The sequence below is a fragment of the Macaca mulatta genome, chromosome X (assembly GCF_049350105.2).
Source record: "Macaca mulatta isolate MMU2019108-1 chromosome X, T2T-MMU8v2.0, whole genome shotgun sequence".
Taxonomy (NCBI): Eukaryota; Metazoa; Chordata; class Mammalia; order Primates; family Cercopithecidae; genus Macaca; species Macaca mulatta.
Window position 1 is genome coordinate 114900483 of NC_133426.1, and position 27538 is coordinate 114928020.

General features: G+C 44.3%; 1 protein-coding gene across 5 annotated transcripts in view; it reads left to right on the plus strand.

The window, feature by feature from the left end:
- Positions 1-27538, plus strand: part of ATG4A (autophagy related 4A cysteine peptidase) — a 72863-nt gene that overhangs the window by 32543 nt on the left and 12782 nt on the right. For all 5 annotated transcript variants that reach the window (NM_001261491.1, XM_028841766.2, XM_077987731.1 and 2 more), the window contains exons 2-9: positions 12043-12153; positions 15186-15257; positions 17357-17455; positions 20166-20267; positions 20447-20519; positions 23488-23567; positions 24164-24351; positions 24473-24551. In NM_001261491.1, coding sequence (NP_001248420.1) covers positions 12043-12153; positions 15186-15257; positions 17357-17455; positions 20166-20267; positions 20447-20519; positions 23488-23567; positions 24164-24351; positions 24473-24551 — 804 coding nt within the window. The remainder of the gene's footprint in view (positions 1-12042; positions 12154-15185; positions 15258-17356; positions 17456-20165; positions 20268-20446; positions 20520-23487; positions 23568-24163; positions 24352-24472; positions 24552-27538) is intronic.

Below are 27538 nucleotides of genomic sequence, written 5' to 3' on the forward strand. Positions count from 1 at the left end.
CAAGCCCCTCACTGCACAGGGTCGGCAATGCCAGCCAGCCGCTCTGAGTGTGGGGCCCACCGAGCCCATGCCCACCCGGAACTCGCGCTGGCCCGCGAACACCTTGCGCAGCCTCGGTAACCACCCGCGCCTCTCCCCTCATGCCTCCCGGCAAGCAGAGAGAGCCATCTCTGGCCTCAGCCAGCCCAGAGAGGTGCTGCCACAGTGCAGCAGTGGGCCGAAGGGCTCCTCAAGCGCAGCCAGAGTGGGTGCTGAGGCTGAGTAGGCGCCGAGAGCGAGCGAGGGCCGCTAGCATGCCCTCACCTCTCAATCCCCCTTCTAAACAGGATACCCCAACTGCTGTTGGGAATTTGGCCGATGACTGCTCTAGCTACCTCCTGCTGGATAGGGGTGATAAAGGGGCCCTGTGGTTGTAGTGTCCTCCAGAGGGGAGCTCTATAGACCAGTGAGAGTGCCAGCGGGTCGGTTGAGGGGTCCTCGGTAGAAGTTGTTAGTTAAGCTCATTTGGGGTTCCATTTGTAAGACCGTCTGTAGCTTGATGGCCTTGATTCTGGAGAAAACAAATATGACAAGAAGGTTAAAGATACAGGGCCCAAAGGTGAGTAACAGCAAGATGGCTGCCACGGGACCTAGAAAGGGGAGAAGCCATGTTGCCCAACTCCAGAGGTTGGTGTAAGAATTTGAAAGACGTTGTCTGATTTCAGAAGCCTTTTCCTGTAAATGCCGGGAGGCATCTCATACTATCCCTGACTGGTTAGTGTAAAAACAACACTCTTTCCCCTAAGAAAGTGCAGAGTCCTCCTTTCTCAGCAGTCAGGAGGTCTAGGCCTAGGCAGTTTTGGAGAGTCACTGCTGCTAAAGAGTCTATTTGGGATTGTAAAGTAAGGATAGATTTTGTTATTTCTTGCAAACTGTCTGAGAAATCCTTTGAGAGTGCGTGGTAGGATAATCAAGTAGATAAACCGGCTATTCCGGTTCCTGTAGCAGTAGCCATTCCTAACCCTATAAATAGGGATATTACTTGTGTGACTGCACTGACAGACCTGAGCTTTGAGGGGTACTGATAAGGTCTGATTTCCTGGGGCAATATTAATGTTGGGACTTAGAAAGACTAAGGTGCAGGTGCCTGTCCAGTTAGTGGGGAGGCAGATATAGGCCAACATTCCACATAAGAAGAATGTACCTTGGCTGGGTAGACAGAAATTTACCCTGGCTTTTAAAGGAATAGGACACACTGTTTTTTCTTTGTTTTTTTTTTGTTTTTTTTTTTTTTTTTTTTTTTTTTGAGACGGAGACTGGCTCTGTCGCCCAGGCTGGAGTGCAGTGGCCGGATCTCAGCTCACTGCAAGCTCCGCCTCCCGGGTTCACGCCATTCTCCTGCCTCAGCCTCCTGAGTAGCTGGGACTACAGGCGCCCACTACCGCGCCCGGCTAGTTTTTTGTATTTTTTAGTAGAGACGGGGTTTCACCGTGTTAGCCAGGATGGTCTCGATCTCCTGACCTCGTGATCCGCCCGTCTCGGCCTCCCAAAGTGCTGGGATTACAGGCGTGACTGTTTTTTCTTTACTGCTTCCATCTCTCTTTCTTTCTCTTTGACTTCTTTGTCTCTCTCTCTTTGACTCCCTCTTTGTCTCTGTTTCTTTCTCTCTCTCTGACTTTCTGTCTCTTTCTCTCTTTCCTTTCTGCTGGTGTTTCCCTGTCTCTGCCAGCCACTTATGCTACTGTTCTCCCCTATCCTTTCTCTTTTTGATGGCTTTGGCAGTGTAAGACTGCCACCTCCTTGGGTTTTTGCACTGTGTGCAATGACTCCATAATTTCCTTGTGGTATTTAATGGGAGTTCCCCCAGAGGTTAGGAACTCCCTTTCTTTCCATATTGCAGCATGGACATGTAGGATTAGATAAGTGTACTTGCTATCTGTATACACATTTATTCTTTTTCCCTTTCCCAGTTCTAAGACTCGGGTAAGTGCTACTAGTTCTGCTAACTGGGCGCTGGTCCCTGGGGGAAGAGGCTTACTTTCAAGTATGGTTACATCACTAACTGTGGCATAACTTGCCCTTTGTATCCCCTTCTCCACAAATGAACTTCCATCAGTATATAGGTTAAGGTCAGGATTAGCTAAGGGGATTTCTAAGAGATCATCTCAGGCGGCATAAGTCTGGACTATAATTTGTTGGCAGTCATGCTCGATTGGTTCCCCATCCTCTGGGAGAAAAGTGGCAGGGTTGATGGCCACACACGAAAGTATTTGAAGCACCGGTCCCTCAAGGAGTAGCACCTGGTATCTAAGTAGGCGGTTGTCTGACAGCCATAAACTTCCTTTGGCACCTAATATGCCATTTATATCATGAGTAGTCCAGACAGTGAGATCCTTTCCTTGTATTATCTTGATAGCCTCTGACACTAAGACGGCCACTGCCTCAACTATCCATCAACAGTGAGGCCAGCCTTTTGCTACTACATCAATTTCCTTACTTAGGTATGCCACTGGTTGTGGGGTTGTCCCATCAGTCTGAGTAAGGACTCCAAGAGCTATCCCTGCTCTCTCTGTGACGTATAAAGAGAAGTTTTGTCCTGTGGGAAGGCTTAAAGCTGAAGCCTGCTTTAAAGTTTTGAAGGCTGTTTCTGCCTCTGGTTCCCATTCTACTGGATGAGTATTTGCCCTCTGGGTTTTCCTTGATTAGAGTATAGAGGGGCCTGGCTATCTCACTGTATCTGGGGATCCATAGTCGGCAAAAGCAGGGGATTCCACGGAACCCCTGCAACTGTCTTAATGTCTTAGGGTGAGGATAAGCCGTATAGGCTGTATTCTTTCCTTGCTGAGGGCCCTGGTCCCTCTGGCTAAGATTAGTCCTAGGTATTTGACCTGCTGTAGGCAAAGCTGGACCTTCGACCTAGACACCTTGTACCCTTGATTAGCTAGAAAGTTCAAGAGATCTAGGGTAGCCTGCTGACAAGGCTTCCGAACTGGTAGCCAAAAGGAAATCATCCACATACTGAAGGACCAGAGTGCCTGGATTTGAGAAGTGGCCTAGATCTTGGGCCAGTGCCTGACCAAACAGGTGAGGGCTATCCCTAAACCGTTGGGGCAAGACTGTCCACATAAGTTGGGACGTGTGGTCTGTGGGATCCTCAAAGGCAAAGAGAAACTGGGAGTCAGAGTACAGAGGAATACAGAATAAGGCATCCTTGAGGTCCGGAACTGTGAACCATTCTGCTCCAGAACTGTGAACCATTCTGCTTCCTCTGGTATTTGAGAGAGCAGGACATAGGGGTTGGGTACAACTGGATATAGAGGAATTACTGCCTCATTTATGAGTCTAAGATCTTGCACTAGTCTCCACTGACCGTTCGGTTTTTGTACTCCTAGAATTGGGGTGTTGCAGGGACTGCTGCATTTCCTTACTCAGCCTTGAGCTTTTAAATGTTTAACAATGTCCTGTAATCCTTTATGAGCTTCAGGTCTTAAGGGATACTGCCTTTGATAAGGAAAAGTGGTAGGATCTTTTAGCCTGATTTGGACTGGGCGGGCATTTTTTGCCCTTCCAAATTGTCCTTCCAATGCCCCGACTTCAGGGTTGATTCCCTCCTCAAGTAGGGGACAACAAATGGGTAACTTGTTCCCTATATTCATGTGGATAATAGCTCCAGGTTTGGCTAATGTATCCCTCCCTAATAACGGTGTGGGACTTTCAGGCATAACAAGAAAGGCATGTGAAAAGAGCAAAGTCTCCCAGTTACAACTGAGGAGGTGGGAGAAATACCTGGTTACAGGCTGTCCCAGGATTCCTCGGATGGTAACAGACCTTGAGGAAGTCGTCCAGGACAGGAGATTAACACTGAGAAGCTTGCACCAGTGTCCAGGAGGAAGTCTATTTCCTGGCCCTCAATGTTTAAACGTACCCGGGGCTCTGTGAGGGTGATGACATGAGCTGCCGCTTTCCCCGGGCACCCTCAGTCCTGTTGTTGGATCATCTGGTTGGGGGCTTCTGACCCAGAGAACCTTCGTCCTCTGGGGCAGTGCACCTTCCAGTGATTGCCTCAGCATAGTGGACACGGACGAGGGGGCAGCTTATTTCTCATTGGACAGCCTTTTTTTAAAGTGTCCTAGTAAACCACACTGATAACAAGCCCTACTGGGTGATTGGCCTGCTCCATTTTCTGTCCTCTCTGAACCACCAAGGTCTGTCTGTCTGAGAGCCATGACTAAGGCTGTGGCCTTTCTCTGATCTCGCTTTTCCTTTTGTGCCTGTTCCTCTTGGTCCCTATTATAGAACACCGAGGTTGCCAGGTTCAATAATGCCTCCAAATTTTGTTCAGGACCCAGGGCTTGCTTTTGGAGCTTTCTCCTGATATCTGCAGCTGATTGGGTAATAAACTTATCTTTTAGAATCAGTTGACCCTCAAATGATTCGGGTGACAGGGAGTATACTTTTTTTAAGGCCTCCCGTAGCTGCTCGAGGAAGGCAGAAAGATTTTCTTCCTTTCCATGAGTTATGGTAGACATCATTGAATAACTCATGGGCTTTTTTCTAATTCTCCTTAGTCTTTCTAGAACACAAGTCAACAGATGTTTACGACTCCAGTCCCCATGATCTGAGTCAAGGTCCCAATGGGGATCCATACTGGGGATGTCTTGCTGACTGGTAGGGAATTTGTCCCTTTCTTCGGCTGTCATTCTGTCATTTACTTGACTAAGATACCAGGTATCTCCAAAGTCTCAGGCTGCAGCTAAAGGTGCATTATTTTCATTAAAGGCCAGGGTTTGATATAACAGTAGCATGACATCTCTCCAAGTGAGGTCGAAGGTTTGCCCTAGACCCTGTGGGACATCTTTGTACCTATCAGGATCATCTGAAAACTTCCCCAGGTCTGCCCTGATCTGCTTTAAATCAGAGAGGGAGAAGGGGACAGGTACCCAGGTTGGGCCAAATTCCCCTCCCCCTACAGCTTGAAGGGGACATAACTGATAGCCGGCGGGGGGGGGGGGGTAGTTTTGTGGTCCTTTGGTGATTTCTTTGCTTATTTCCTTCTGGGCAGGGGAGATTAGAGGAGGATTATCATTAATAGGAAGGGGAGCTATAGGGAGGCTAAGATATGGGGGTAAGCTGAGAGGTCCTCCTGTGGGATGTAAATTGTAAGCTTTGCATAGTTGTGTATTCTCCCTCAGTGAAAAGAAAGCTTGGACATAAGGTATTTCACTCCATTTGCCTTCCCTCTTACAGAAAAGGTCAAGTTGCAGTATATTATTATAATTTGTACTTCCCTCAGGTGGCCATTTTTCCCTATCAGAGAGAAAATATTGGGGCCAAGCCATAGTGCAGAAAAAAATGAGTTGCCTCTTTTTCAGGGTTTGCAGGTCAAAGTGGTCCCAATGACTTAGGATACATTTCAAGGGTGAGCCTGTTGATGCCTGAGTATTTCCCATCTGAAAGACAAAACTGCCCACAGTTTTGGTTTGTTTTGTTTCTCCCCCGCCCAAGAACCCACAATGGTCCCTGGACCCTGCTGATTGGAATAGTTGTGCTCACTGACGCAGCAGCAGAAGCAACCCCTGCCTAAGAACCTGCAATGGTCCCTGGACCCTGCTGATCAGAATAGTTGCGCTCACCAACGCAGCAGCAGAAACACTAGTTTTCCTCCCAGACCACATGGGGGACCGAGGAAGGTCGGATTTAGTGGCCCTTACTGATGCATTCTTGAAAACCTGCACCCTTGCCTGTCCTTCTAGACCACAAGGAGGACCAAGAAGAATCAGATTTAGTGGCCCTTACTGACGCATTCTCGAAAATCTGTTAGAGTCCTAAGCATTCTCCTGTTAGTACTGGGACTTTATCCATGTCCTATAAAGATGTTATGCCCCAAAAATGAAGTGGAGGGCCATACCCTGAAGGAAGGAAGGGATCTCCAGGGTTGGAATAGTGACACCTTTTGTCCTCACTTATATGAATAGGAAGGATACAATTTCTGAGGCTCCCCATATCCTAGCTTCACGAATAGATTTTGTTAGGCCAGCTTGTCTGAGGAAGGATCCTAAAATTCCAGATAGTCCCCCCTACGATGGGGCTTTGGGCAAAAATTATGTCTTTCTGATTGGTGAGCCAGGGTGCCTAAAGAAGGTAACAGAGTCTTAGAGTTTATACTAGAAGTCATTCTTATAGGAGAAACTAGAAAAGCACCAGAGACAGGGAGCGATTTTTAGAAGCAGGACTAACCTCAGAGAAGAGAGGCGAGAGGAAGTTTGTCTGGCAGGCATTAAGACCCAGGGGGCAAGGGTCAGGATAGATAGGATAGATGGGCAAGTCTCGCTTGGGTGACACGCCTTTGAGAGTTCTGCTCATGGCTGCAGGGTCAACCAACTTGTTGTCGGGACCCTGGAGCTACATGGCTTTCCTCTCTGTCGACCCTCGGCTCAGCCCAGAGGTACAGGAAAAGCAGAAGCTGGTTCTAGGCAAACCAACGCTCCCAACTCCGAAGAGTCGGGGGTTGTTAGAGAGCCCTTTCCCAGAAAGCCTGACACCCGTGTCTTTACCTCGGCAGCCACGCTAGTTGTTTTTAACTGGCCGACAGGTGCCTGGTGTTTAGCCCCCGAATTCTAAGGAAAAACAGGACAGAACAGCAAGTGAAAGGAGTCCGATGGTACTCACTGCTTGGCAATAGGTGATAGTCTCACCGCTTGGCGATAGGCGATAGTCCCTTCATGGTCGCCAAAATGTGTCTGCAATTGGTGGATTCTTGGTCTCACTGACTTCAAGAATGAAGCTGTGGACCATCGTGGTGAGTTCTTAAAGATGGTGTGTCTGGAGTTTGTTCCTTCTGATGTTTGGACGTGTTCAGAGTTTCTTCCTTCTGGTGGGTTCGTGGTCTCGCTGGCCTCAGGAGTGAAGCTGCAGACCTTCACGATGAGTGTTACAGCTTTTAAGGTGGCACATCTGGAGTTGTTCGTTCCTTCCGTCGGGAGTTGTTCATTTCTCCTGGTGGGTTTGTAGTCTCACTGGCCTCAGGAGTGAAGCTGCAGACCTTCGTGGTGAGTGTTACAGCTCATAAAGGTGACGTGGACCCAAAGAGTGAGCAGGAGCAAGATTTATTGCAAAGAGCAAAAGAACAAAGCTTCCACAATGTGGAAGGGGACCCAAGCAGGTTGCTGCTGCTGGCTCGGGCAGCCTGCTTTTATTCCCTTATCTGGCCCCACCCACATCCTTCTGATTGATCCATTTTACAGAGAGCTGATTGGTCTGTTTTGACAGGGTGCCAATTGGCGCGTTCACAATCCCTGAGCTAGACACAGAGCACGGACTGGTGCATTCACAGTCCTCCAGCCAGACACAAAAGTTCTCCAAGTCCTCACCAGATTAACTAGACACAGAGCACCCACCAGTGTGTCTATAAACCTTAAGCCAGACACAGAGCACCCATCGGTGAGTTCACAAACCCCGAGCTAGACACAGAGTGCCGATCGGTGCATCTACAATCCCCCAGTCAGACACAAAGGCTCTCCAAGTCCCCACCAGACCCAGGAGCCCAGCTGGCTTCACCTAGTGGACTCCACACCAGGGCCGCAGGCGGAGCTGCTCGCCAGTCCCAAGCCATGTACCCGCACTTCTCAGCCCCTCTGGGTGGTCAATGGGACTGGTCCCTGCAGAGAAGGGGGCATCACTCGTCAGGGAGGCTTAGGCCGCATAGGAGCCCACAGTGGTGGGGAGGCTCAGGCATGGCTGGCTGCAGGTCCTGAGCCCTGCCCCGAGGGGAGGCAGCTAAGGCTAAGCAAGAATTCGAGCACAGCCGGCAGGCCTGTGCTGCCGGGGACCCGGCACACCCCCCCCAGCAGCTGCCAGCCAGGGCGCCAAGCCGCTCATTCCCCGGGCCAGCAGCACTGACTGGCCACTCCAAGTGTGAGGCCCACCGAGCCCATGCCCACCCGGAACTTGCGCTGGCCCACAAGTGCCTTGCACGCCTCGGTTCCCACCCGTGCCTCTCCCCCACACCTCCTCGCAAGCAGAGGGAGCTGGCTCCAGCCTCGGCCAGCCCAGAGAGGGGCTCCCACAGTGCAGCAGTGGGCCAAAGGGCTCCTCAAGCGTGGCCAGAGTGGACGCCGAGGCCGAGGAGATGCCAAGAGCAAGCGAGGGCCGCCGGCATGCTGTCACCTCTCATAGTCCCTATCTCTTTAAACAGACTGGGAAGGCAGGGAACTCATATCAGCCTGATATATGGTTTGTTTACTTTTAAAGGCAAGACAAAGGTAGTTTGTGAAAAATTTGAAATAAAACATATTGCTGTTAATCAGAAGCAATTGTACTGGAAATGATATTTTACTTCTGCACCTCATCCACTTCCCAGATTGCTTTTTCATCTGAGTTCTCCCTATGTAAGACCTGTTCCTCTTTCCTCCCTAGACCCCCATGTACATAATCTTCCCATGTCACTGCTTCTTGTTTCTGTTAATTTCATTTTCTGTTCTTTTATTTGTTCCATACATGTAGCCTTGATTCAGGGATGGCCATGGACTCACATACTGCAATCAGGGTGTCTATCTTTTAAGAGAAGAATCAAGAAGAATAGAGACTATAATGAACTTCTTGCTGGCCTAGCTAGGCCTGAGAGGGGGTGAAGTGCAAGAGTCAAATTCTTTGGCTGCCATTTTTATCAGAGCCATCCCAAATGAAGCAGGGCAGTTGTCACAGGCTTCAAAGGGCTTTACTAATTTGACCAGATAACTGGCCAGTGACTCACTGAGACAGGGTTGGCGATAGAGAAATGGTATTTCTTTGGCCAGTACTATAAAAAGACCCAAGGCTTATATGCATACATGCTGTACATTCATCCAATGCCACCCATCCTCACCCCTACGAAGGCAATGCCAGAGAGGTTACCCTTTTCCTACAGTCTACTCAAGTTACTTATTTTCTGATTTTTTCTCTCTTTTTAGGCTACACTAGATGTTCATTTAAAATGGATTTCTTCTGCCTGTGAGGCTTAGAGGGTAGGGTGGGGTGGTACACAGTGTGATTTGCCCTGCCTCAGTCCACCACCTCCTGGGGATGGCCTGACCTGGATAATCATTTTTAGCCTGGTATTTCCTGGGCATGGGCCAGGGGCTGAGGCCAGCAGCAGAGAGGCTAAGATGGCACAGGCTCCCTGTCAGATTTGGTAGTGATGAATTTTCACTGGGGAACAAAATGGCTGTTTCTAACTTCTTTAAATTTGAAACACTGCAGAGACTATCATCTTAGTAATTAAAATATATTGAGGAGAAAGGCTACTTAAATCCCTGAATGATTGGAATTCCGTAAGATATTTTAAGAAAGGTAATATCCCTGGTTAACAGTTTTTTGTTTGTTTGGTTGGTTTTTTTGAGACGGAATCTTGCTGTGTCACCAGGCTGGAGTGCAGTGACGCAATCTCGGTTCACTGCAACCTCGGCCTCCCGGGTTCAAGCAATTCTCCTGCTTTAGCCTCCCGAGTAGCTGGGACTACAGGCACGCACCACCATGCCCAGTTAATTTCTGAATTTTTAGTAGAGACGGGGTTTCACCATGTTGGCCAGGCTGGTCTCGATCTCAGCTGTGTTTCTAAAAGTGCTTGTACAAATTATAATTTCAACTTCCAACAAAATATTTATATGATCAAAATAGACTCATTTTTTTTTTTTATCAGAACAGACTCATTTATATTTAGGAGCATTTATTTCTATGAAAACAACATGCCCTTGGTTAGAAAACAAAAACAAAATAAAATAAAACAATTTATCCTTTCAAGGGATTTCTTTTAGAGAATCTCTGCAGCTACCTGTAGTTGTACAAATGGTCCCCTACTTTCTCTGTGCTCCCCTCATAGGGGCTGATGAGCCCCCATGAGTTAAGAGGTGTGTGTTGAGTATCTTAGCTTTGAACTTGAAATATATTTTCTCATAGATATAGCACCATAAACTATGAAATAAACTATCAATTTAAATTTTCTAGTTACAGATTAAAATAGGTTTTGTGGGCTGGCTTGGAAATATGTTTACTATTTACAATATAATATCTCTTAAAAAATTATTATTATTTATTTTTTTAAGGAGATGGGGGTTGGCACTGAAAGTTCCAAGCTTCTAATCATGGCTTAGTCCTTCTGGTAACCAGCCTCCATCCAGAAGCCCACCAAGAGATACTTCATTAGAACAGAAGATGCTCTTATCACCCAGGAAATTCATTAGGAGCTCTATGTCAGGAACCAGGGAGAAAGGCCAAATTTCAGAACAAAAGTGAATTTGAGGAAAAGGTCTGCTAAAAGACTCAAGATTGACTTTTGAAGGGGTACTATCTCAAAAGTTCTTTGTAACTAATATTCTGAGAGAGGCCAGGTGTGGTGGCTCACGCCTGTAATTCCAACACTTTGAAAGTCTGAGGTGGGAGGATTGCTTGAGGCCAGCAGTTCAAGACCACCCTGGCTAATACAGTGAAACCCCATCTCTTTTGGTACAAAAGTGAATTTGAATTTTAACTCCTCCCATATTGCATGGTCATAAGTTTGAAAAGTATGGCTTGTGAACTAGTGAGGTTTAGTTATATTTTGGGGGATACTTTATCTTCAGAGATAACCATAGTTGTGTGAGATAGGAAAATCAAACTGTTTTCTACTCTGACACTCACCACTCAATTCTTGTGATACCACATACCATGCAATTCTCCACAAGATACCAATAGTGTACCCTATAATTTAATTCAATTCTGACACTATCTGTCTGGAGTTAGAGTAAGATTCCATAGGCTGACAGCTCAGTTCCACAAGACTGCCCCACTTCAGATGCCAGTCATAAGTCCCAGCTATATGTGCTTCTGACTGACCAGGTATAAATTGGGGTTCCCATGACCCGCTCCTCATGTTCCATAATCTAGGATGACTCACTGAACTCAGGGAAACATTTTATTATGTTTACCCATTTATTATAAAGAATATCACAAAGGGTATAGATGGACAGCCAGATGGAGGAGATGCATAGGGCAAGGCATATGGAAAGGGACACAGAGCAACCATGCCCTCTTTAGGCATACCACCCCCCAGACACTTCCACATATTCAGCAACCCAGAAGTTCACCAAATCCCACAGTCCAGGGATTTTTATGAAGTCAATTTTTGACTCAGTCTCCACCCTTCCCAAAGGATGGGGGTTGGGACTGAAAGTTCCAAGCTTCTAATCATGGCTTAGTCTTTCTGGTAACCAGCCTCCATCCAGAAGCCCACCAAGAGATACTTCATTAGAACAGAAGATGCTCTTATCACCCAGGAAATTCACTAGGAGCTCTATGTCAGGAACCAGGCAGAGAGGCCAAATTTCAGAACAAAAGATGCACAAAGTATCCCTATCACTCACCATAACAAAGGTTTTAGGAGCTCTGTGCCAGAAAACAGGGATAGAAACTAAATATATATTTCTTATTATATCTTAATAGTCATCTGTGAATACCAAGAACAAATTATATTTACCGTTAACTTCAAGATCCTTCTTTGCAGAAGCCATATGTGACTAAAATGGCAAATAAAAATATTATGAAAACATCTGATCTTCCAGCTAAAATATTACCATATACACAGTTGTACAAACATTCAGACTTGTCACAGCACCTTCCAAGCCACTGGCCACTGGAAACCTCGCAATACAAACCTCATGATATTCCCTGTGACATGGGCAGGAGTTAGGTGTGCATGTATTGTATCACCTCAATACACTCAGAGTAGGGGAAGCTCGATAATGGGCTATTTACAAAGAAGGCCCTATGGTATAAAATGTTTTGAAGTAACTGTGGCCAAATGATTTTTTAGAGATGGTGTTAAATGGAACTTTGAGAAAGGGAAGGTCAAAAGAGATGGTCAAGAGGAAATCCTTCAGCTAAAGGATTTAGAGGTCTTGTGAGTGTCTTTGTTCCTCAAGGAAAAGGAATTGCTTTCATTAGATTCAAGCTGCTGACCTTTCACCTTCAGAGCAAAGGTAATAATCAGTCAGCCACAGAGGTAAGCCCCTTCTATTAAATTTTACTTAAGTTTCTTTCATTTTCTTTCAGTTTTATCCAAGTATGAAAACCAGATTACTATTTTCACTGACTACCTAGAAGAATATCCAGATACAGATGAGCTGGTATGGATCTTAGGGAAGCAGCATCTCCTTAAAACAGGTAAGATTTGGTAGCATTTGTCTGTAAGAACCCAGATGAGGTAGGCACCTGTGGTTCAGGGTTTGTACTTTTTATTCTTGGGTTGGTGTAAAGGTAAACTGAGGCTGGAGCTGAACCAGGAACGAAGACACAAGGCAAATGGCAGTGAGAATAGCCTTTATTAGGACTCATGGGCAAGGTTCCTCGGTCCAAAGGTGTGGGCCAAGGAAGTCGTGCTGAGGGAGGAGGGTAGGGGCTTTTTATAGCCTGAGAGGTAGGGAAGCTGGTTGTGCAAACAGGGCCTGGGGGGTATTGAAACTACTACGGCAGGAGTTGAGTAAGGGTCATGAGGAAGGGGTCTTTGGAAACTGTCAACCGAAACTGCTGTTTATGAACTTGTGGAATGCAGGTGAGCTGCAGGTCATGGGGGAGTGTGGTTGCCCAGCCAGAACTCTGACGCATGTAAGTCTGCGGGTATGTACAAGGGTGAAGGGAGTCTTTAACAAAAGGCCTGCTACACCGGGTAATGCCGCCATGTTGAATCTAGATTCCTGCCTAACAGTTGGCAGAGCATTTTCTTGCTTAATGTTAATGCTACTCTGAGGTGGATTTACCTTGTAGTCAACGGAGCTTAAGTCTCAGAACTTTTGCTTGGACAGGCCCCTTCCAAGGCCCCGAAAGGCCCTAGTAGTGAGTTTACATGGTTATAGGTTTTTGCACAATTTGCACAGGTAATATATTTTTATTCTGTTCCTTAAAGGAGAATCCCCAAATTCTAGAAGCCTTGGGTTTCAAAAAACACGGACCCACTCCTGGTATCACTAACCAGTCTCTAGCCTTTCGTGATTGGGCTACATATTTATTACTCTCACATACTTCTCTGGCTAGATAAAAACACTCAGGGACTTCTAGATAACCCATGGATCTCAGAAACAATATCAGACCTAGTAAGTTTTTCTTATGTTTTAGATCTTTTGCTGACCGTAGCACTGTCTCAGTTTATTCTGATTTTGTATAGAACTTTTAGCCACTACAGCTAGATGGAAAGGAGGCTTTAATTTTTCTTCCTTACCATTACATTCTTATAGATTGGTAAAGAAAGACCTTTTAACCTGAAACTGCTAACAACCCAGCACCCAGATAAAGCCAGAGCTTGGAAAGTGGCTGCTCTGAGATTTGTATCTTTCTGAGGAGACATCCTCTTCAGAGGCCCTCACTTAGCTTGGAGGAAGGAACAGGAAGAGGCTGATGAAAAGGCAGGAGAGGAAATTAGGCATTGTCAGCTCCTCATGAGCCTGGCTTCATTATTTTGATTGGAGAATTGTGAACACTGGAAAGCCTGGAGCTAGTGATTAGGAGACCTTTTTTATTTAGACTCTTCTAACTCAGGTAAGTCACTTTCTCTTTCTGGATCTTAACTTCCTTCAGTGGTACTTAAAATGAGGGGATTGGAGGGAATCTTCTAATTCTGCATTCCATGACAACAGGAATCCCCAGGTTGCCAAATCCACTCATATTCAAATGTTAAATTGGGAAGTGCCTTTAATGTCCATACAACTTCCCCAGCATAAAGCCACACAGGAAGGCATAAAGACTGTCAGAGGCAGGAGTGAGGGTGTGGACATTTAAGAGGACGGGTATATAACAGCTAAAATTTATCATAGGTTCACTGTGTACTATTCACCATGTAAGCACTTTACGTGTATTATCTTTTGAATACTCACAACTCAATGAAGTAGGTACTATAATTCTCCCCATTTATGGATGAGGAAACTGAAGCCCGGAGAGGTTAAATTAACCAGCTTACACGGCTGGTAAGTAGCAGAGTCAGGGTTCAAACCCAATCAAAGTATGACTTCAGGTGTCTTACTATTAACCATTGTACATCTGCTTCCCTGAATGTGCTAGGCACTGGGGCATGGAAGGGACGGAAAATATAGATAGCTCAACTTTCCAACTTGCTCCAAAGAAAAGGAAGACAGAAAATAGAAACTATTGGCCCAAAGTAGATTTCCCTTTGTTCTTTTTAAGTGCAGTGACTATAAATTCTATACAGAATATAATACAGACATGTTGTTGAGAAGAGGGAGAGAGGTGACTAAGAAAGATAGTCACATCTAAGTACAGATAAAAATGTGGAAGCCATATTGTGGCCCATCAAAGTAAATTTATGTCATAAAATACGAGAAAGCATGCTTTGAAAAAAGGCACAAAAACATTTGTGATATTATATATGCATTTAGATTATAAGTGCCGGTTGCACTAGGTGCTATAGATACATTTCTTACACACCTAATTTGCTTAGTAGGGCATTTCCTTTTTATTTAAAGATGCATGTGTGCATGCACAGACACACATGCACACACACAAACAAGCCAACCAATAGTTTTTGTTTTGTTTTATTTTGTTTTGCTTAAGACAAGGTCTCTCTGTTACTCAGGTAGAGTACAGTGGTGATCATAGCTCACTGCAGCCTCGAACTCCTGGATTCAAGTGATCCTCATACCTCATTTTTTTTGTAGAGATGGGGTCTCACTATGTTGTCCAGGCTGGTCTTGAATTCCTGGCCTCAAGCAATCTCCCTGTCTCAGCCTCCCAAAGCACTGGGATTAGAGGTGTGAGTTGCTGGGCCCAGCCAAACCTCTAGTTTTAGATAAGGGATGATGGGTGCTGATACAAGATCCAGCCAACCATCATTCAGGCTGCGGCTGATAGTCTTGTTAGTGGGTTCTCTAAGATCCTTAATTTTCTTATTCCTTGTCTTTTGGCAATGATCCCAGTGTTTGTAACTGTCAGGACTGTGGAATTCAGTGAAAAGATGACAGGAGCTACCCAATGTCATTACACCAGTCAAGTAGCTCTGGTCAAACCATAGGTTGGGAGAAATACTGAAATTATTTGGCTAAAATGAGAATGGGTTTCCTGTGAATTTACCTAGCCCCATAATAATGGAATTGACTGGTTATTTGAAATTAAGTTGGCAGCTGGCTCAGAAGTAAAGGTGGGTATTTTTAGATATGGTGATTTAATTTTAATTTTACATTTAATTACAGAAAAATCTAAGCTGTTGTCTGATATAAGTGCTCGTCTATGGTTTACATACAGAAGGAAATTTTCACCAATTGGTAGGTATATCATTTGTTTTACTCTGCTTTGTTCCTTGTGGATAGCTTGCCTGAGGTTATCAGTGACTTCATAGAAACCTCAGAATTAATTGCTCACTATAGCAAAGAATTTGATTTAGGGGACTAGGTAAATCTTACACTTCATCCAAAAGTTTCATTGCTAAAGTATCCTTTCACATATGGCTCTATGGCATTGAGGGGTTATGACTGTATACTTTTGACCCCACCTCCAAGTGTTCAGGCACCAGATGATATTACTTGTTATACTTTTGAGATTAAGGGGAAAAATCACGTAAGCCTTTAATTTGTATAATATATATTAAATTACAATCCACTGCATTGTGGAACTACTTGATTATTAATGAAAATTGTGTCTTGAAAGAAAGAAAATAATTTATTTGGGTTTTTTCCCCCTTTTGACATGAAAGCACCTTGCCATTGAGAGACAAATTACAGTAGTTTCCTTGGAACTAATTCTAGGCTGTTACCAGCTGTCAACTAGAAAAAAGGACAATTCAATAGGTGAAGTGAATGTGCTGTTTTCATAAAGGGTATACAACACATTTGTAAGTAGGGTGGCTACTTCCTAATATCATGGCCCTGTAGGAAAAGGGCCTACAAATAGTGAAATTTACTCTTCTAAGAGGACACTAGAATGAAATCAATCTTTCTGTTCAGTGCCAAAAATGAAGGTCACACAAACTTTTCCTTTATTTTTTTTTCTCTCCCCAGAAATACACCAGTCAGTAACAAACAAAAGAACAATGTTTAGTAACCAGTGGTTCTGAACTGTTAACTTTCTCTGGCTGTGGAGCTCTTTGCAAGGCTGGAAAATATTTCTAATTTTACTCTGCCAATATTTTGGCAATAGATGATCTCTTCTTTATGTGGGCCTCATTGCATCTTTTCCCTACTAATCTGGCCAATAATCCCCACATTAGCAACAATCAAAAGGCACCCCTTCCAGGTCATAAATTGACTCCCTCCTTCCCATCTTGTTGTTGTAACTTTCCTTCAGTCCCCACAACTAAAAGAAAGGGGTGACCACCTTGACCCACTTGTCTTACAAGATTGATGACCCCCTTTGAAGTTAGTCTTCTGAGATCATGCTTATAGCATATTTTTCCATTTCCACACTGGGAAAAGAAAACAATGAAAACAACATACCCTGTCTGCCATTCAAGTTATCTGATTTCATTGGCCCCTTGGAAAAGAATATTGAGCTCACCCTGGCCTCATATGTGTGATTTTCTTTGCATAAGGTGTTCTTAAAATAGAACCTGTTGTCTTATTTCATTTATTAACTAATTTTATACCTTTTATACCTTTTAAAGATACATTTCTAATTCATTAATATGGGTTTAAATTATGATCATACTCAAAACATCAAGTATTTGTGTCATCCTCTGTGGGTTCTAGAACACTTTCACAGATATTCTCTCAGTTCTTACAATACCCACTGATAGTAGGCAGAGTATGTACTATTATGCTCAGCCTGTAGATGAGATTTAGATTAGATAACTAGAGACTGGTCTTCTGATGCCTCATCTAGGGATCTTTCCCCTATTTTACAATGTCCTTCTTGCTGTTCAGATCTTCATAATATATATTCAGAATAGTCATGAGCCTTCCAAATCTCTTTGACCATTTTGATGATTGCCTTTGGTAGTATTTGTTCTTTACCTAAGTAAGACTGGCTTCCCTGAGAATTTCAGGGCCATGCAAGTGAGCTATGCAAGGCAAGGTTTGGGTCTGGCAGATGATGACATGGAATGGACTAAGGGTTGGTATTCATACATGGCAGTCACCTACCAAAATTGCATGTATACCTAGAAGTCTTCAAGCAGAAAACATAAGGGACACATTTAGTTCATTTGCTTGTTTTATGTTTGGCTGTAGAACTTGTTTTGGTTGACTCAGTACTATGTTTGCAAGTTCCAACTGTATACCCAAATCTTGTTTGATCTGTGGGTATATCTGTTACCTCGCTTTTCAGAGTATATTTATTTGCCTGTCTTGTGTGAGTCCTAAATATGCTGATGTTTCAGGAAAGGGCAATTTGAGGAACCCATATTCATTCCCTTCCATTTTGCCAACAGGGGGAACGGGCCCTTCATCAGATGCTGGTTGGGGATGTATGCTACGCTGTGGACAGATGATGCTGGCTCAAGCCCTTATCTGTAGACACTTGGGAAGGGGTGAGTTAAATTTGTTTTATAAACTTTCTCAGAGACCTCTGCAGTGTCACTTGCTGCTATTGATTTAGCTTGATGCTGAGCCTTGGGAACATTCAGTAATAAACTTGTAGGTCTTAAAGTGCTCTCTGCAAGCTCAAGTGGTGGGGCTGACAAGTCAACAAAGCCCCTCATAAGAAGGAAACAGCTAGTGTTTCCTGTGAGTCACCAAGCCAGGGAGTTATTTTCCTGGGACAGAACTGAACATTGAGGGAGGTGTGTCATTTATCCTTTCCATCTTTGCTATTGTTTGAGTAAGTCCTTAGAAATGCAAGATAACAAAGGCAGCAGGAAAAAGGGTGTGGTGGTAAGTCTGTTTCTTGACCTCATTTAAGATATCTGCCTGGTGAAGGATGTAAGTGACCTAAAGGAAGTATATAGAGGGAGCTGGTACTATTTTGGTTTTGGTTCACTAAGGATGTCCAGCTGATGATGAAGGAATCTTTAAATTTGCTTCCTTGGGAGGACATTCAATTAAGAGCCTTCTGATAATGGTTGTTGGAACTCTTTTTTTTTTTTTTTTTTTTTTTGAGTCAGAGTTTCGCTTTGTCTCCCAGGCTGGAGTGTAGTGGTGTGATCTTGGCTCACTGCAACCTGTGACCCCCGGGTTCAAGCGATTCTCCGCCTCAGCCTCCTGAGTAGCTGGGATTATAGGTGCCTACCACCACGCCTGGACGCCTGGCTGATTTTTGTATTTTTAGTAGAGATGGGGTTTTGCCATGTTGGCCAGGCTGATCTCGAACTCCTGACCTCAGATGATCCACCCACCTCGGCCTCCCAAAGTGCTAGGATTATAGGCATGAGCCACTGCGCCCGGCTGGTTGTTGGAACTCTTGAGTCTTGCTTTCTTGAAACATGTACATGCTTCCCTATGGGCATCTGAAGGATGGGGTTGGCTGCATGCCAGTTCAGGCACTTAGGTGAAGGTCCAGTTAGAATTGGGGATGAGACAGTGAAAGGACACTTTGGATGAAATTGGGCTGCTGAACTCATTGGCTGTTGCTAATTGAGGTTCAGAAGTATAGAAACATCATTTTCCTTTTCCCACTGTGCAAACTCACAGATTTTGCTGCAGCTTTCAGAGAGGATTGGAGAAGGGCCCACGGAGGTTTCAGGGCTTATTGCCTTCTCTTCAGGGTTTGGGATATCCTGCTTGCCCTGGGTAGTATAATAATTTCCATTTTACAGATGAGGAAACCAAGGCTCAGGGAAGTGATGTGATTTACCCAGGGTAAAACAGCAAGAAATCGAAGATTTGGGGATAAAGTAAAGATATTCCAACTCCTTGTCCAGTGATTTCCCTTGTTTATACATGCTTCTTGGTATAGATCCATTCTCACTATTTAATTTTTTTTTTCATTTATAACACACTTCAAAATGATTATTTTGGAAGCGAGTTCTGGAAGTAGGGAGCAAACTGGAAAAAAAAAAACCTCCACAGTCAGCAGTCTCAATTGTTTTAATACAAAAGCAAGTAGCAGGAAGAAGTTGGAAATAGATCTTGTAGCTAAAATGAGTTAAAAGAGTAATTTTGTAAAGATGTCTTTTGGATTGTTTGCTATTCAGCTATTTTAAAATTAAGGTAGAGTATTCACTTACCATTGTCGTCAGCAAATATTTAGTGGCATTTAGCAGCCAGCTAATTAGGATTTCCTCAGACTTGGACAATTTGGTAGCTAATGAAAAGAAGTTGGATGTGGTTCCAAATTCTGAGGGCTGTGCTGGATCCAAAGTTAAAAACTCTGGTTTTAGCAACACTAGAAGCAAAAAATAACTGAAGAGTCTTGAGATAATGGCCTTTGGCTTCAAGTGTAGTTCAGTCTTTATTTCAAACTCTCTCTAAAACCTCAGGAGAGAAATTTGTCTTGGAAGCAAACTAAGCCTCAAAAATCTGTCCCATTAGCCAGTGTTTCTAGAGCTGAGAGGATTGCAGTGATTACAGAGAGTTTTTGCAGTTGTCCTCAGTAAGTTACAAATGGCCTCTGTAGGATTTAGGGGGCTGTGCTGAAGGCACAGACGGTATCCATACAGATGTAGTTATTTTGGCTTTGGTCTTAGGGAAACCTTGAACACCTGATAGCACAGTTATTTGTTTTCCCAAAGCTCAGCATGGACTTTTTAAAAGGTGGTGTAAAAACGACAGCATGCAATTTTTTTAAGCTTCCTTAGTTGTGAGCTGTGTATATTCCCCTGTGAACTGTTGTGTATCAAAAGAGCACTTCTTACCCGTGAGATCCTTTTGTCAATGCTGCCAAAATATAAGAGCAAAAGCCATTGCCGTCTATGTGGAGATGAGACGCTATGGCATCTGGCTTATATATCGATGTACTGCCGGGCTTTGTGGTGACCTCCTGTTCACTGAGTAACTGGCCAGAAAGGCCTTTGTGACGTTGTTTTTATATAATATTGATCCAGCTCTTGGGCTAAGTCAATTCCTTGGTCAACTTCTTGTTTTGCTTTTACTGTATACCCACTGAGTCTTTGAAAGCAATCACTTTCCAGATGTCTTTGTTATCAAAATGAAAGATACTTAGGAAGGTTCTAACTTGATCATTCCTGCCTTCTAGATGTGGTGCCTTTGTTTTCCTTCTACCTTTGTAGTTACAATAAAAGTGCAGAGAAGTAATAAACAGTTATAAAAATGTTTCTAACACATTTTTTTTTTCTTAAAAAGACTGGAGCTGGGAGAAACAAAAAGAACAACCCAAAGAATACCAACGCATCCTACAGTGCTTCTTAGATAGAAAAGATTGTTGCTACTCTATCCATCAAATGGGTAAGGTCATAAATCAATAGTTTAAAGGCAGTGCCTATTCCTGTTCCTTCTCTTCCTTTGCCTTATATGTGGCTCCATTAAGTTGTCCATCTGCTTAATTATTTATGCAAAAAATTAGGAGTTTGTGGCTTACTGGAAGATCGTTTGCTAACATGTTAATTTTTTCCACATAAAAACAGCACAAATGGGTGTAGGAGAAGGGAAATCAATTGGAGAATGGTTTGGACCAAATACAGTTGCACAGGTGTTAAAGTAAGTAAAAGAGTCTGGCGCCTGCCTTATTCTGCTGTCTCCTATGCTTCCCTCCCTAGACAACTAAACCTCCCATCAACCTAGGTATTCTTGCAATCCCTCTAAGCTATTCTTCCCACTAAACCATCAAATATCTGTGCCATTTTGCTCAGATGGCTCTTTTAAATGTGTAAGCATGGATATCGGTCTTGGTATATCAGAGTTATATTCACTGGTAGCAGTATATGTGGCTGTATCCTAGGACTCATTCAGTGTCTCATGCTGCAGATTGATGCTCATGTGCCTGGGAGCCATTGGCCTGAGGGTCCCTTTGAAGCCAAAAGTTTCATACTAAGTGGTAGAGGCTAAGCCAGCCTAAGCAAGAAATGGACCCCCACAGGGCTCCTACATGCACTACATAATATTTTAAAACCCTGTTCATTCAGCTTTTTCTTTGTACCTTTACTGTGCTAAGTTCTGGGTGTGCAGAAATAAACTTGACATAGTCCTTGCCTCAAGGAACTCACCAGCTATTGGGGGAGACAAACCCCAGGGAAGTCTTGGAATCAGTTTGTCATCTCATAGCAGACTCAAGGTGTCCCACCATGGTATTCCAGTTGTCTTGTTAAATACCAGAATTCACCTTCCACAGCAAGAGGCAAGGTGGAGAGGTCAGGACCAACTTTTTGAAAGCAAATGGGGTGAGTGATGTTAGTACTTTTACACCTGCAGACCACTTTACCTGTTGTCACTCTCCTTCCTAACAACCTATCACTGATGGAAACTCCATGAGGGCAGAGATTGTATTTATCTTGTTCACTCTGTAACACTAGCACATAGAACTGCCTGGCACGTGTAAGTACGCAATAAATGCTCGATGAATAAATGAAAATGGCAGCCAGAATCTGGGGCCAGATTTAGGGATCAGAAGATTGAAACCTTCTGGCCTCCTTTGGTGTAGAACATTAAGCTCCTGGGCACTATAGGGGGACCTATTCCATGCAAAGTACAGATGGGACCCTGTTTCTATTACTAACCAGTCTTCAGTGAACTAGAATGCTTTGGGAATGTGTCTGTGAGGGGAGTGGCCTGGATTTTTTGGGGACCCAAGGAAAATCTGTATTGACTTTACTCCTTCCTAACAATGTAACCTCTCTGAGGCTGCTTTCTTGCCATAGTCAGAGTGCCTTTTGGGCATCGCTGACTCTGCTGAGTGAAAATCTGGCAGTGTTTCAGGAATCACCGTATGAACGTGGTGTGGAAAGTATAAGAGATTAGAATGGCTGTGCGGAGCCCAAAACCCAGCTTGAAATGGTTGGTGTTAAAACAACATCCTTCAGAATTTGCTTCTTTCTTCTAAATTTTAAGGTTACCAACAACAAAGTGGAAACCTAGATTTTATTTTATTTTTTTTTTTTCAGACAGAGTCTCACTCTGTCGCCCAGGCTGGAGTGCAGTGGCACAATCTCGGCTCACTGCAACCTCCACCTCCCAGGGTCAAGCATTCTCCTGCCTCAGCCTCCCGAGTAGCTGGGATTATAGGTGCCTGCTACCATGCCCAGCGAATTTTTGTATTTTTAGTAGAGATGGGGTTTCACCATGTTAACCAGGCTGATCTTGAACTTCTGACCTCGTGATCCACCCGTCTCGACCTCCCAAAGTGCTGGGATTACAGGCGTGAACCACCATGCTTGGTGTAGATTTTTTAAAGAATGTAAATGGGTTCCAATTCATCATGATCATTAGCATTAACAACAGCATATTATTATTATATTATTGTTATTCTTCTGGAGAAAGATAATACATTAAAATGAATGAAATACAAGGGTGATGGTAGTTAACTTCCTGGGAGCTACCTGGTAGACAGACTGTGTTTTCTTTGGTCCAATGAGACTGGTCTTTACCCACACATCCCAGAAATAGCCAGGTTAAACATGGCCTCATTTAACTGGCAAGGGAAGAAGAAGGAAAGGGAGAAATAGGTGGGGTACTTTACAGAGACCTCAGATCATCTCTCTTTTAAAGGGGTTTTCTTTCTAATATACCATAAAGTCCTGCAGTTCAGCATGGTGGCTCTCTTCAGCTGCTGGCCAGTAAAGCTCGGCACCCAAGTCAATCTGCGGCCTATGTCACTTCAGAGGTATTCTCAGGGCAGCTGGGGAGTGGTAGAAGTGATCTCTCTCTCTCTGTCCCCTCTACCCACTGTCTCTCTCTCTCTCTGTCCCCTCTACCCACTGTCTCTCTCTCTCTCTGTCCCCTCTACCCACTGTCTCTCTCTCTCTCTGTCCCCTCTACCCACTGTCTCTCTCTCTCTGTCCCCTCTACCCACTGTCTCTCTCTCTCTCTGTCCCCTCTACCCACTGTCTCTCTCTCTCTCTCTGTCCCCTCTACCCACTGTCTCTCTCTCTCTCTGTCCCCTCTACCCACTGTCTCTCTCTCTCTCTGTCCCCTCTACCCACTGTCTCTCTCTCTCTGTCCCCTCTACCCACTGTCTCTCTCTCTCTCTCTGGGTTTACCTGGAACATATTCTCCATATTATCTGTGATCCCAAACAAATGTCTATTTTTTATGGACAGCTTCCTTTAAAAAAAATTTTTTTTTACAGTTTCCCTTTTGAAAAATGAAAATTCATTAAGTCAGAATGTCTTTTATTTAAGAAAACAAAGTCTCTTGGGACTTTGAGAGCAGATGCACGGGTAACTTTTCTTTTTTCCCCAGTAGGTGTCCCATCATTTTGTGAAGTAGACTTCTCCAGCTTGTAAAGCAGAAACTTCTTTTTGAGGTTCAGATACAGTGACTCAGGGACATTCTCAAGGTCTCTAGATGTGGAGTGTCCCAGAGCTCTGGCAAAGAAGCCGAGCTAACCTGAACACCAGCTTTTCTGTGGCTCAGTGTTGGTGACTTTAGGAACACTGGGCATAAATTGTACTGTTTTCTGCTGATATTTCCATCTTCTCAAATTGTGACTTCTTTATACATTGCTTTGCAGAAAACTTGCTTTATTTGATGAATGGAATTCCTTGGCTGTTTATGTTTCAATGGATAACACAGTGGTCATTGAAGATATCAGTGAGTTACCAGTCTGTTTAACTTCCCAGCTGATGGGTGATGAGTTCCTTCCTCACCATTCAGAATTCTGGGACTCAAGAGAGTCTCTCTGGTCTTCCCCACCAGGGCAGGGGAGCTTAGGGGAGCACAGGGCTCTGATTCTTTCTTTTCAGTTTTCTGAGAGGGAGAACAGTACCACACTCCTTCCCTGCAGAAAACACAAAGTGCATATAATTTATTCAACCACCAACAGATCTTTCATGGAGGCTCACCCTTGTCCAGGCCTGTGATTCCTGCACTGAGGAGTCAGAGCAACCTAAAGATACAGTCCCTGTCTCAAAAGCCCTGGCAGACTTGAGAAATGAGATTCTTACAATGAGCCCAGAATCCCTATTAGGAGCTAAACAAGTACCCTGCGGCCGGAATGAAAAGCATGAGTGCTAGAGGAATGGCCTGGGCTTCGTGCGGGTGGGGAGTCAGCTGAACCCTGGTGGCAGAGGAGAGGGCCTTCTAGGCAGGGTGGGGGGCATGTGAGGTTCCCCTTAGTTTTGATATTGGAGTATCTTCTAGGGCTGAAGACTCCTTACTTATCCAATTTTCTGTTCTTCCATTTCTAGAAAAAATGTGCCGTGTCCTTCCCTTGAGTGCTGACACAGCTGGTGACAGGCCTCTCGATTATTTGACTGCTTCAAACCAGAGTAAGGGCACCTCTGCCCACTGCCCAGCCTGGAAGCCCCTGCTGCTCATTGTGCCCCTTCGCCTGGGCATAAACCAAATCAATCCTGTCTATGTTGATGCATTCAAAGTAAGTCACTTCTTTCCCCGAGCCCATTGCTGCCTGCCCATCACACCGCCATCTCAGCACAGAGATCCGTGAGCAGCAGTCCACAAGTGAGTTGAGAATCTTGCATTCTCTTTCTCTCCAGGAGTGTTTTAAGATGCCACAGTCTTTAGGGGCATTAGGAGGAAAACCAAATAACGCGTATTATTTCATAGGATTCTTAGGTAAGAAAGGAGGAATCACAAGTAAGTCATCGTGGGCTGTGGGAGGGCGTGGGGACAAGGTTTGCATGGGAGACCAGGCAATTCCAGTTAGTGGGTTCCCATCTAGCCCAGGGATGCCACGGCCTCTGGTCAACTCCTTCTGGCTCCAGCCTAACTAATGGAGAGTTATGTTTCTGTGTGCCTGACAGAAAGCAGGTCCAATTTCAATGCCTTTACTTCCTTGCTTCTTGATAAGATGGTTCCATTGCTTTCCCACTGGATAGCCCCAAGGTCACAGCATTGCTCCAGCACATCTCTCTCCTGCCTGTGGGGCCCAGGGTGGTGGAATTTCAATCCCTTGACTTTGCCAATATCTCTCTTATTAGGGCCTGCTGGCTCATTGTTCAGAGCTGTGACAGGGTGGGAATTAGAGGAGGCAAAGACAGAAGTATCCTTTTCCTGAGAATGGGGACTAAGCCTTAAAACCACTAACCTCTTAATGTGGACCCGAGCAAGCAGCCCAACATTGCCTGCATAGGAAGGCACCTCTGGAAACCCAGTCTCTTGACTCACTAGCTATGACCAGAGACATTTGAGGTCCTTGGTACACAAGGTAAGCTAGCCTAGTGCTTCTGAAGCTTTAGCATGCACGTGAATCACCTTGAGAGCCTATTGGAGTGCAGGTTCAGTAGGTCTTGGGTGGGGCCTGAGAGTCTGCATTTCTAACTAGGTGGTGCCGATGCTGCTGGTCCACAGACCATACTTTGCATACCAGGGCCTAAATACCTGGTTAGTGTTGAAGAGCATGTGTTAGAGAGTGATGTGGCCAGGAAAATTTGGTACAGGACACCTGTTGCAGGGGTGGGATGGTCTGAGACTTGGCCTCAAGAAAGTTATGAGCTCAGATTGGTTGACAAAGAAAGGAGAGCTACAGGAGTTACAAGGGAATGGCATGAGGGCATGTGCAAAGGACAGGGCAGAGATGGCCTTAGTCATCCTCCCCAACACATCTCCTCTTGGACATTCAGGGAGGTGAGGTGGGATGGGAACAGACACACCTGGCTTTGCATGCCAATCCCCCATTTGCTACTGTGTGACTTCAGGAAAAAGATACCAGTATTCAGTCTCAGGTTCCTCTTATGTAAAATAGGGTTAATGCCTGACTCACCCTATTGTCACCTTACAGTAAAGCGTTCAGCCAGGCATATAGGACAGTCAGTGAAAGGTGGCTGCACCTTGCTTGACCCCAACACCTCTTTCCTTTGCCAACCCCTTCTTCCTCTCTTTAGGTTGGCGGGGGGCGGGGGGCAGGGGGCGGGGCGCAGGGATTGCACAGCTGCCTCTGTTTTCTCTAATGCTGCTATCTATTGGTTGAGCCTAAGAATTACAGCTAAATGGAAAATGTAGAGCCTGTAAAGGCTTTTATTCTTCTAAGTATAAAACCTAGTATTTGGAGTTCTGCAAAATCAGATGCCCTCTGTTCCTAAGCACTTGGGTTCAAAGAAAATGTTGCAAAAAATAGATTTCCAGTTGTTCATGCTTGACTTAGTCCCTTCAGGCGGCTATAACAGAATAGTATAGACGAGGTGGCTTTATAAACAACAGAAATTTATGTCTCACTGTTCTAGAGGCACTGTTACCTTACCAAGGACCTCAAATGTCTCACTGTTCTAGAGGTCCAATATCCAGGCACTGGCAGATTCGGTGTCTGGTGAGAGCCCACTTCCTGGTTAATAGATGGCTGTTATCTTGCTGTGTCCTCACATGGCAGAAGAGGCAAAGGAGCTTTCTGGAGTCTCTTTTATGAAGGCACTAATCCATTCATAGGGGCTCCACCCTCATGAATAAATCACCTCCCAAAGGCCCCACTTCCTAGTACCATCATATTGGGGGTTAGGATTTCAACATATGAATTTTAGGGAGACATAAACATTCAGTCCACAACAGTGTTTGAGGACAACTTTGAAACAGATTAGAAAATAACTTTGGAGGAATCTCAGTGAATAGTGTATGTGAGTCCTGGGTGCCCTGGCCTCCCTATCCCAAGTTACCTCCAGAGAATTTCTCCAAGGTGGTGTAGCCGTCCTGTTTCTTGAGGCCACTGGGTCAGAGTAGCTTTTGTGAAGTTTGACTACTCATTAAAAAGATGTGGGCAATCCTCAGTTCTTTAATACCCCAAGACAGAGGTTCACATAGTGCCCATTTGCCTGTTAACTTTTATGAGTCCTTTGTGCAAACTTCACTTGAGGGCTTTAAGTCCCTCCGACTCCCCTTTTCTGACTCACACCCTTACTGTTTGAGGTTGAGTGGTCCAGATTGGCAGAATGTCTGAAGCGAGGGAAGAGATGCAAGTTGCCATTTTCTAAATAGTTGTCCCATTCCAGAGACTCTGCAAAGTGTATTATCTCTCTTTCTACACACACATATATATACACACACACACATTTATACATATATATACATACTTACATATACATTTTATATATTAAAAATATATATTAAAATATATAAAATGTATTACATATGCATATACAAAGTATTACATATACATTTTATAAATATGTAAAATGTATGAATGTATATATAAAATACATTGTATATATAAATAAATGTATATATAAAAATATATAAAATAAATGTATAAAAATATATAAAATAAATAAAATGTATAAATAAAATACATATAATGTATTACATATGCATATACAAAGTATTATATATTTTATATATAAATATATAAAATAGATAAATAAAATGTGTTATATACACCATGGAATACTATGTAGCCATAAAAAGTAATGAAATCATGTCCTCTGCAGCAACATGGATGGAGCTAGAGGCCATTACCTAAGTGTACTGTATCTCTTATAAGCACTCTCAGAAATGATGCAGCTTGTGGCTGGGTGCGGTGGCCCACACTTGTAATCCCAGCACTTTGGGAGGCCAAGGCTGGTGGATCGCCTGAGCTCAGGAGTTCGAGACCAGCTTGGGCAACATGGTGAAATGCC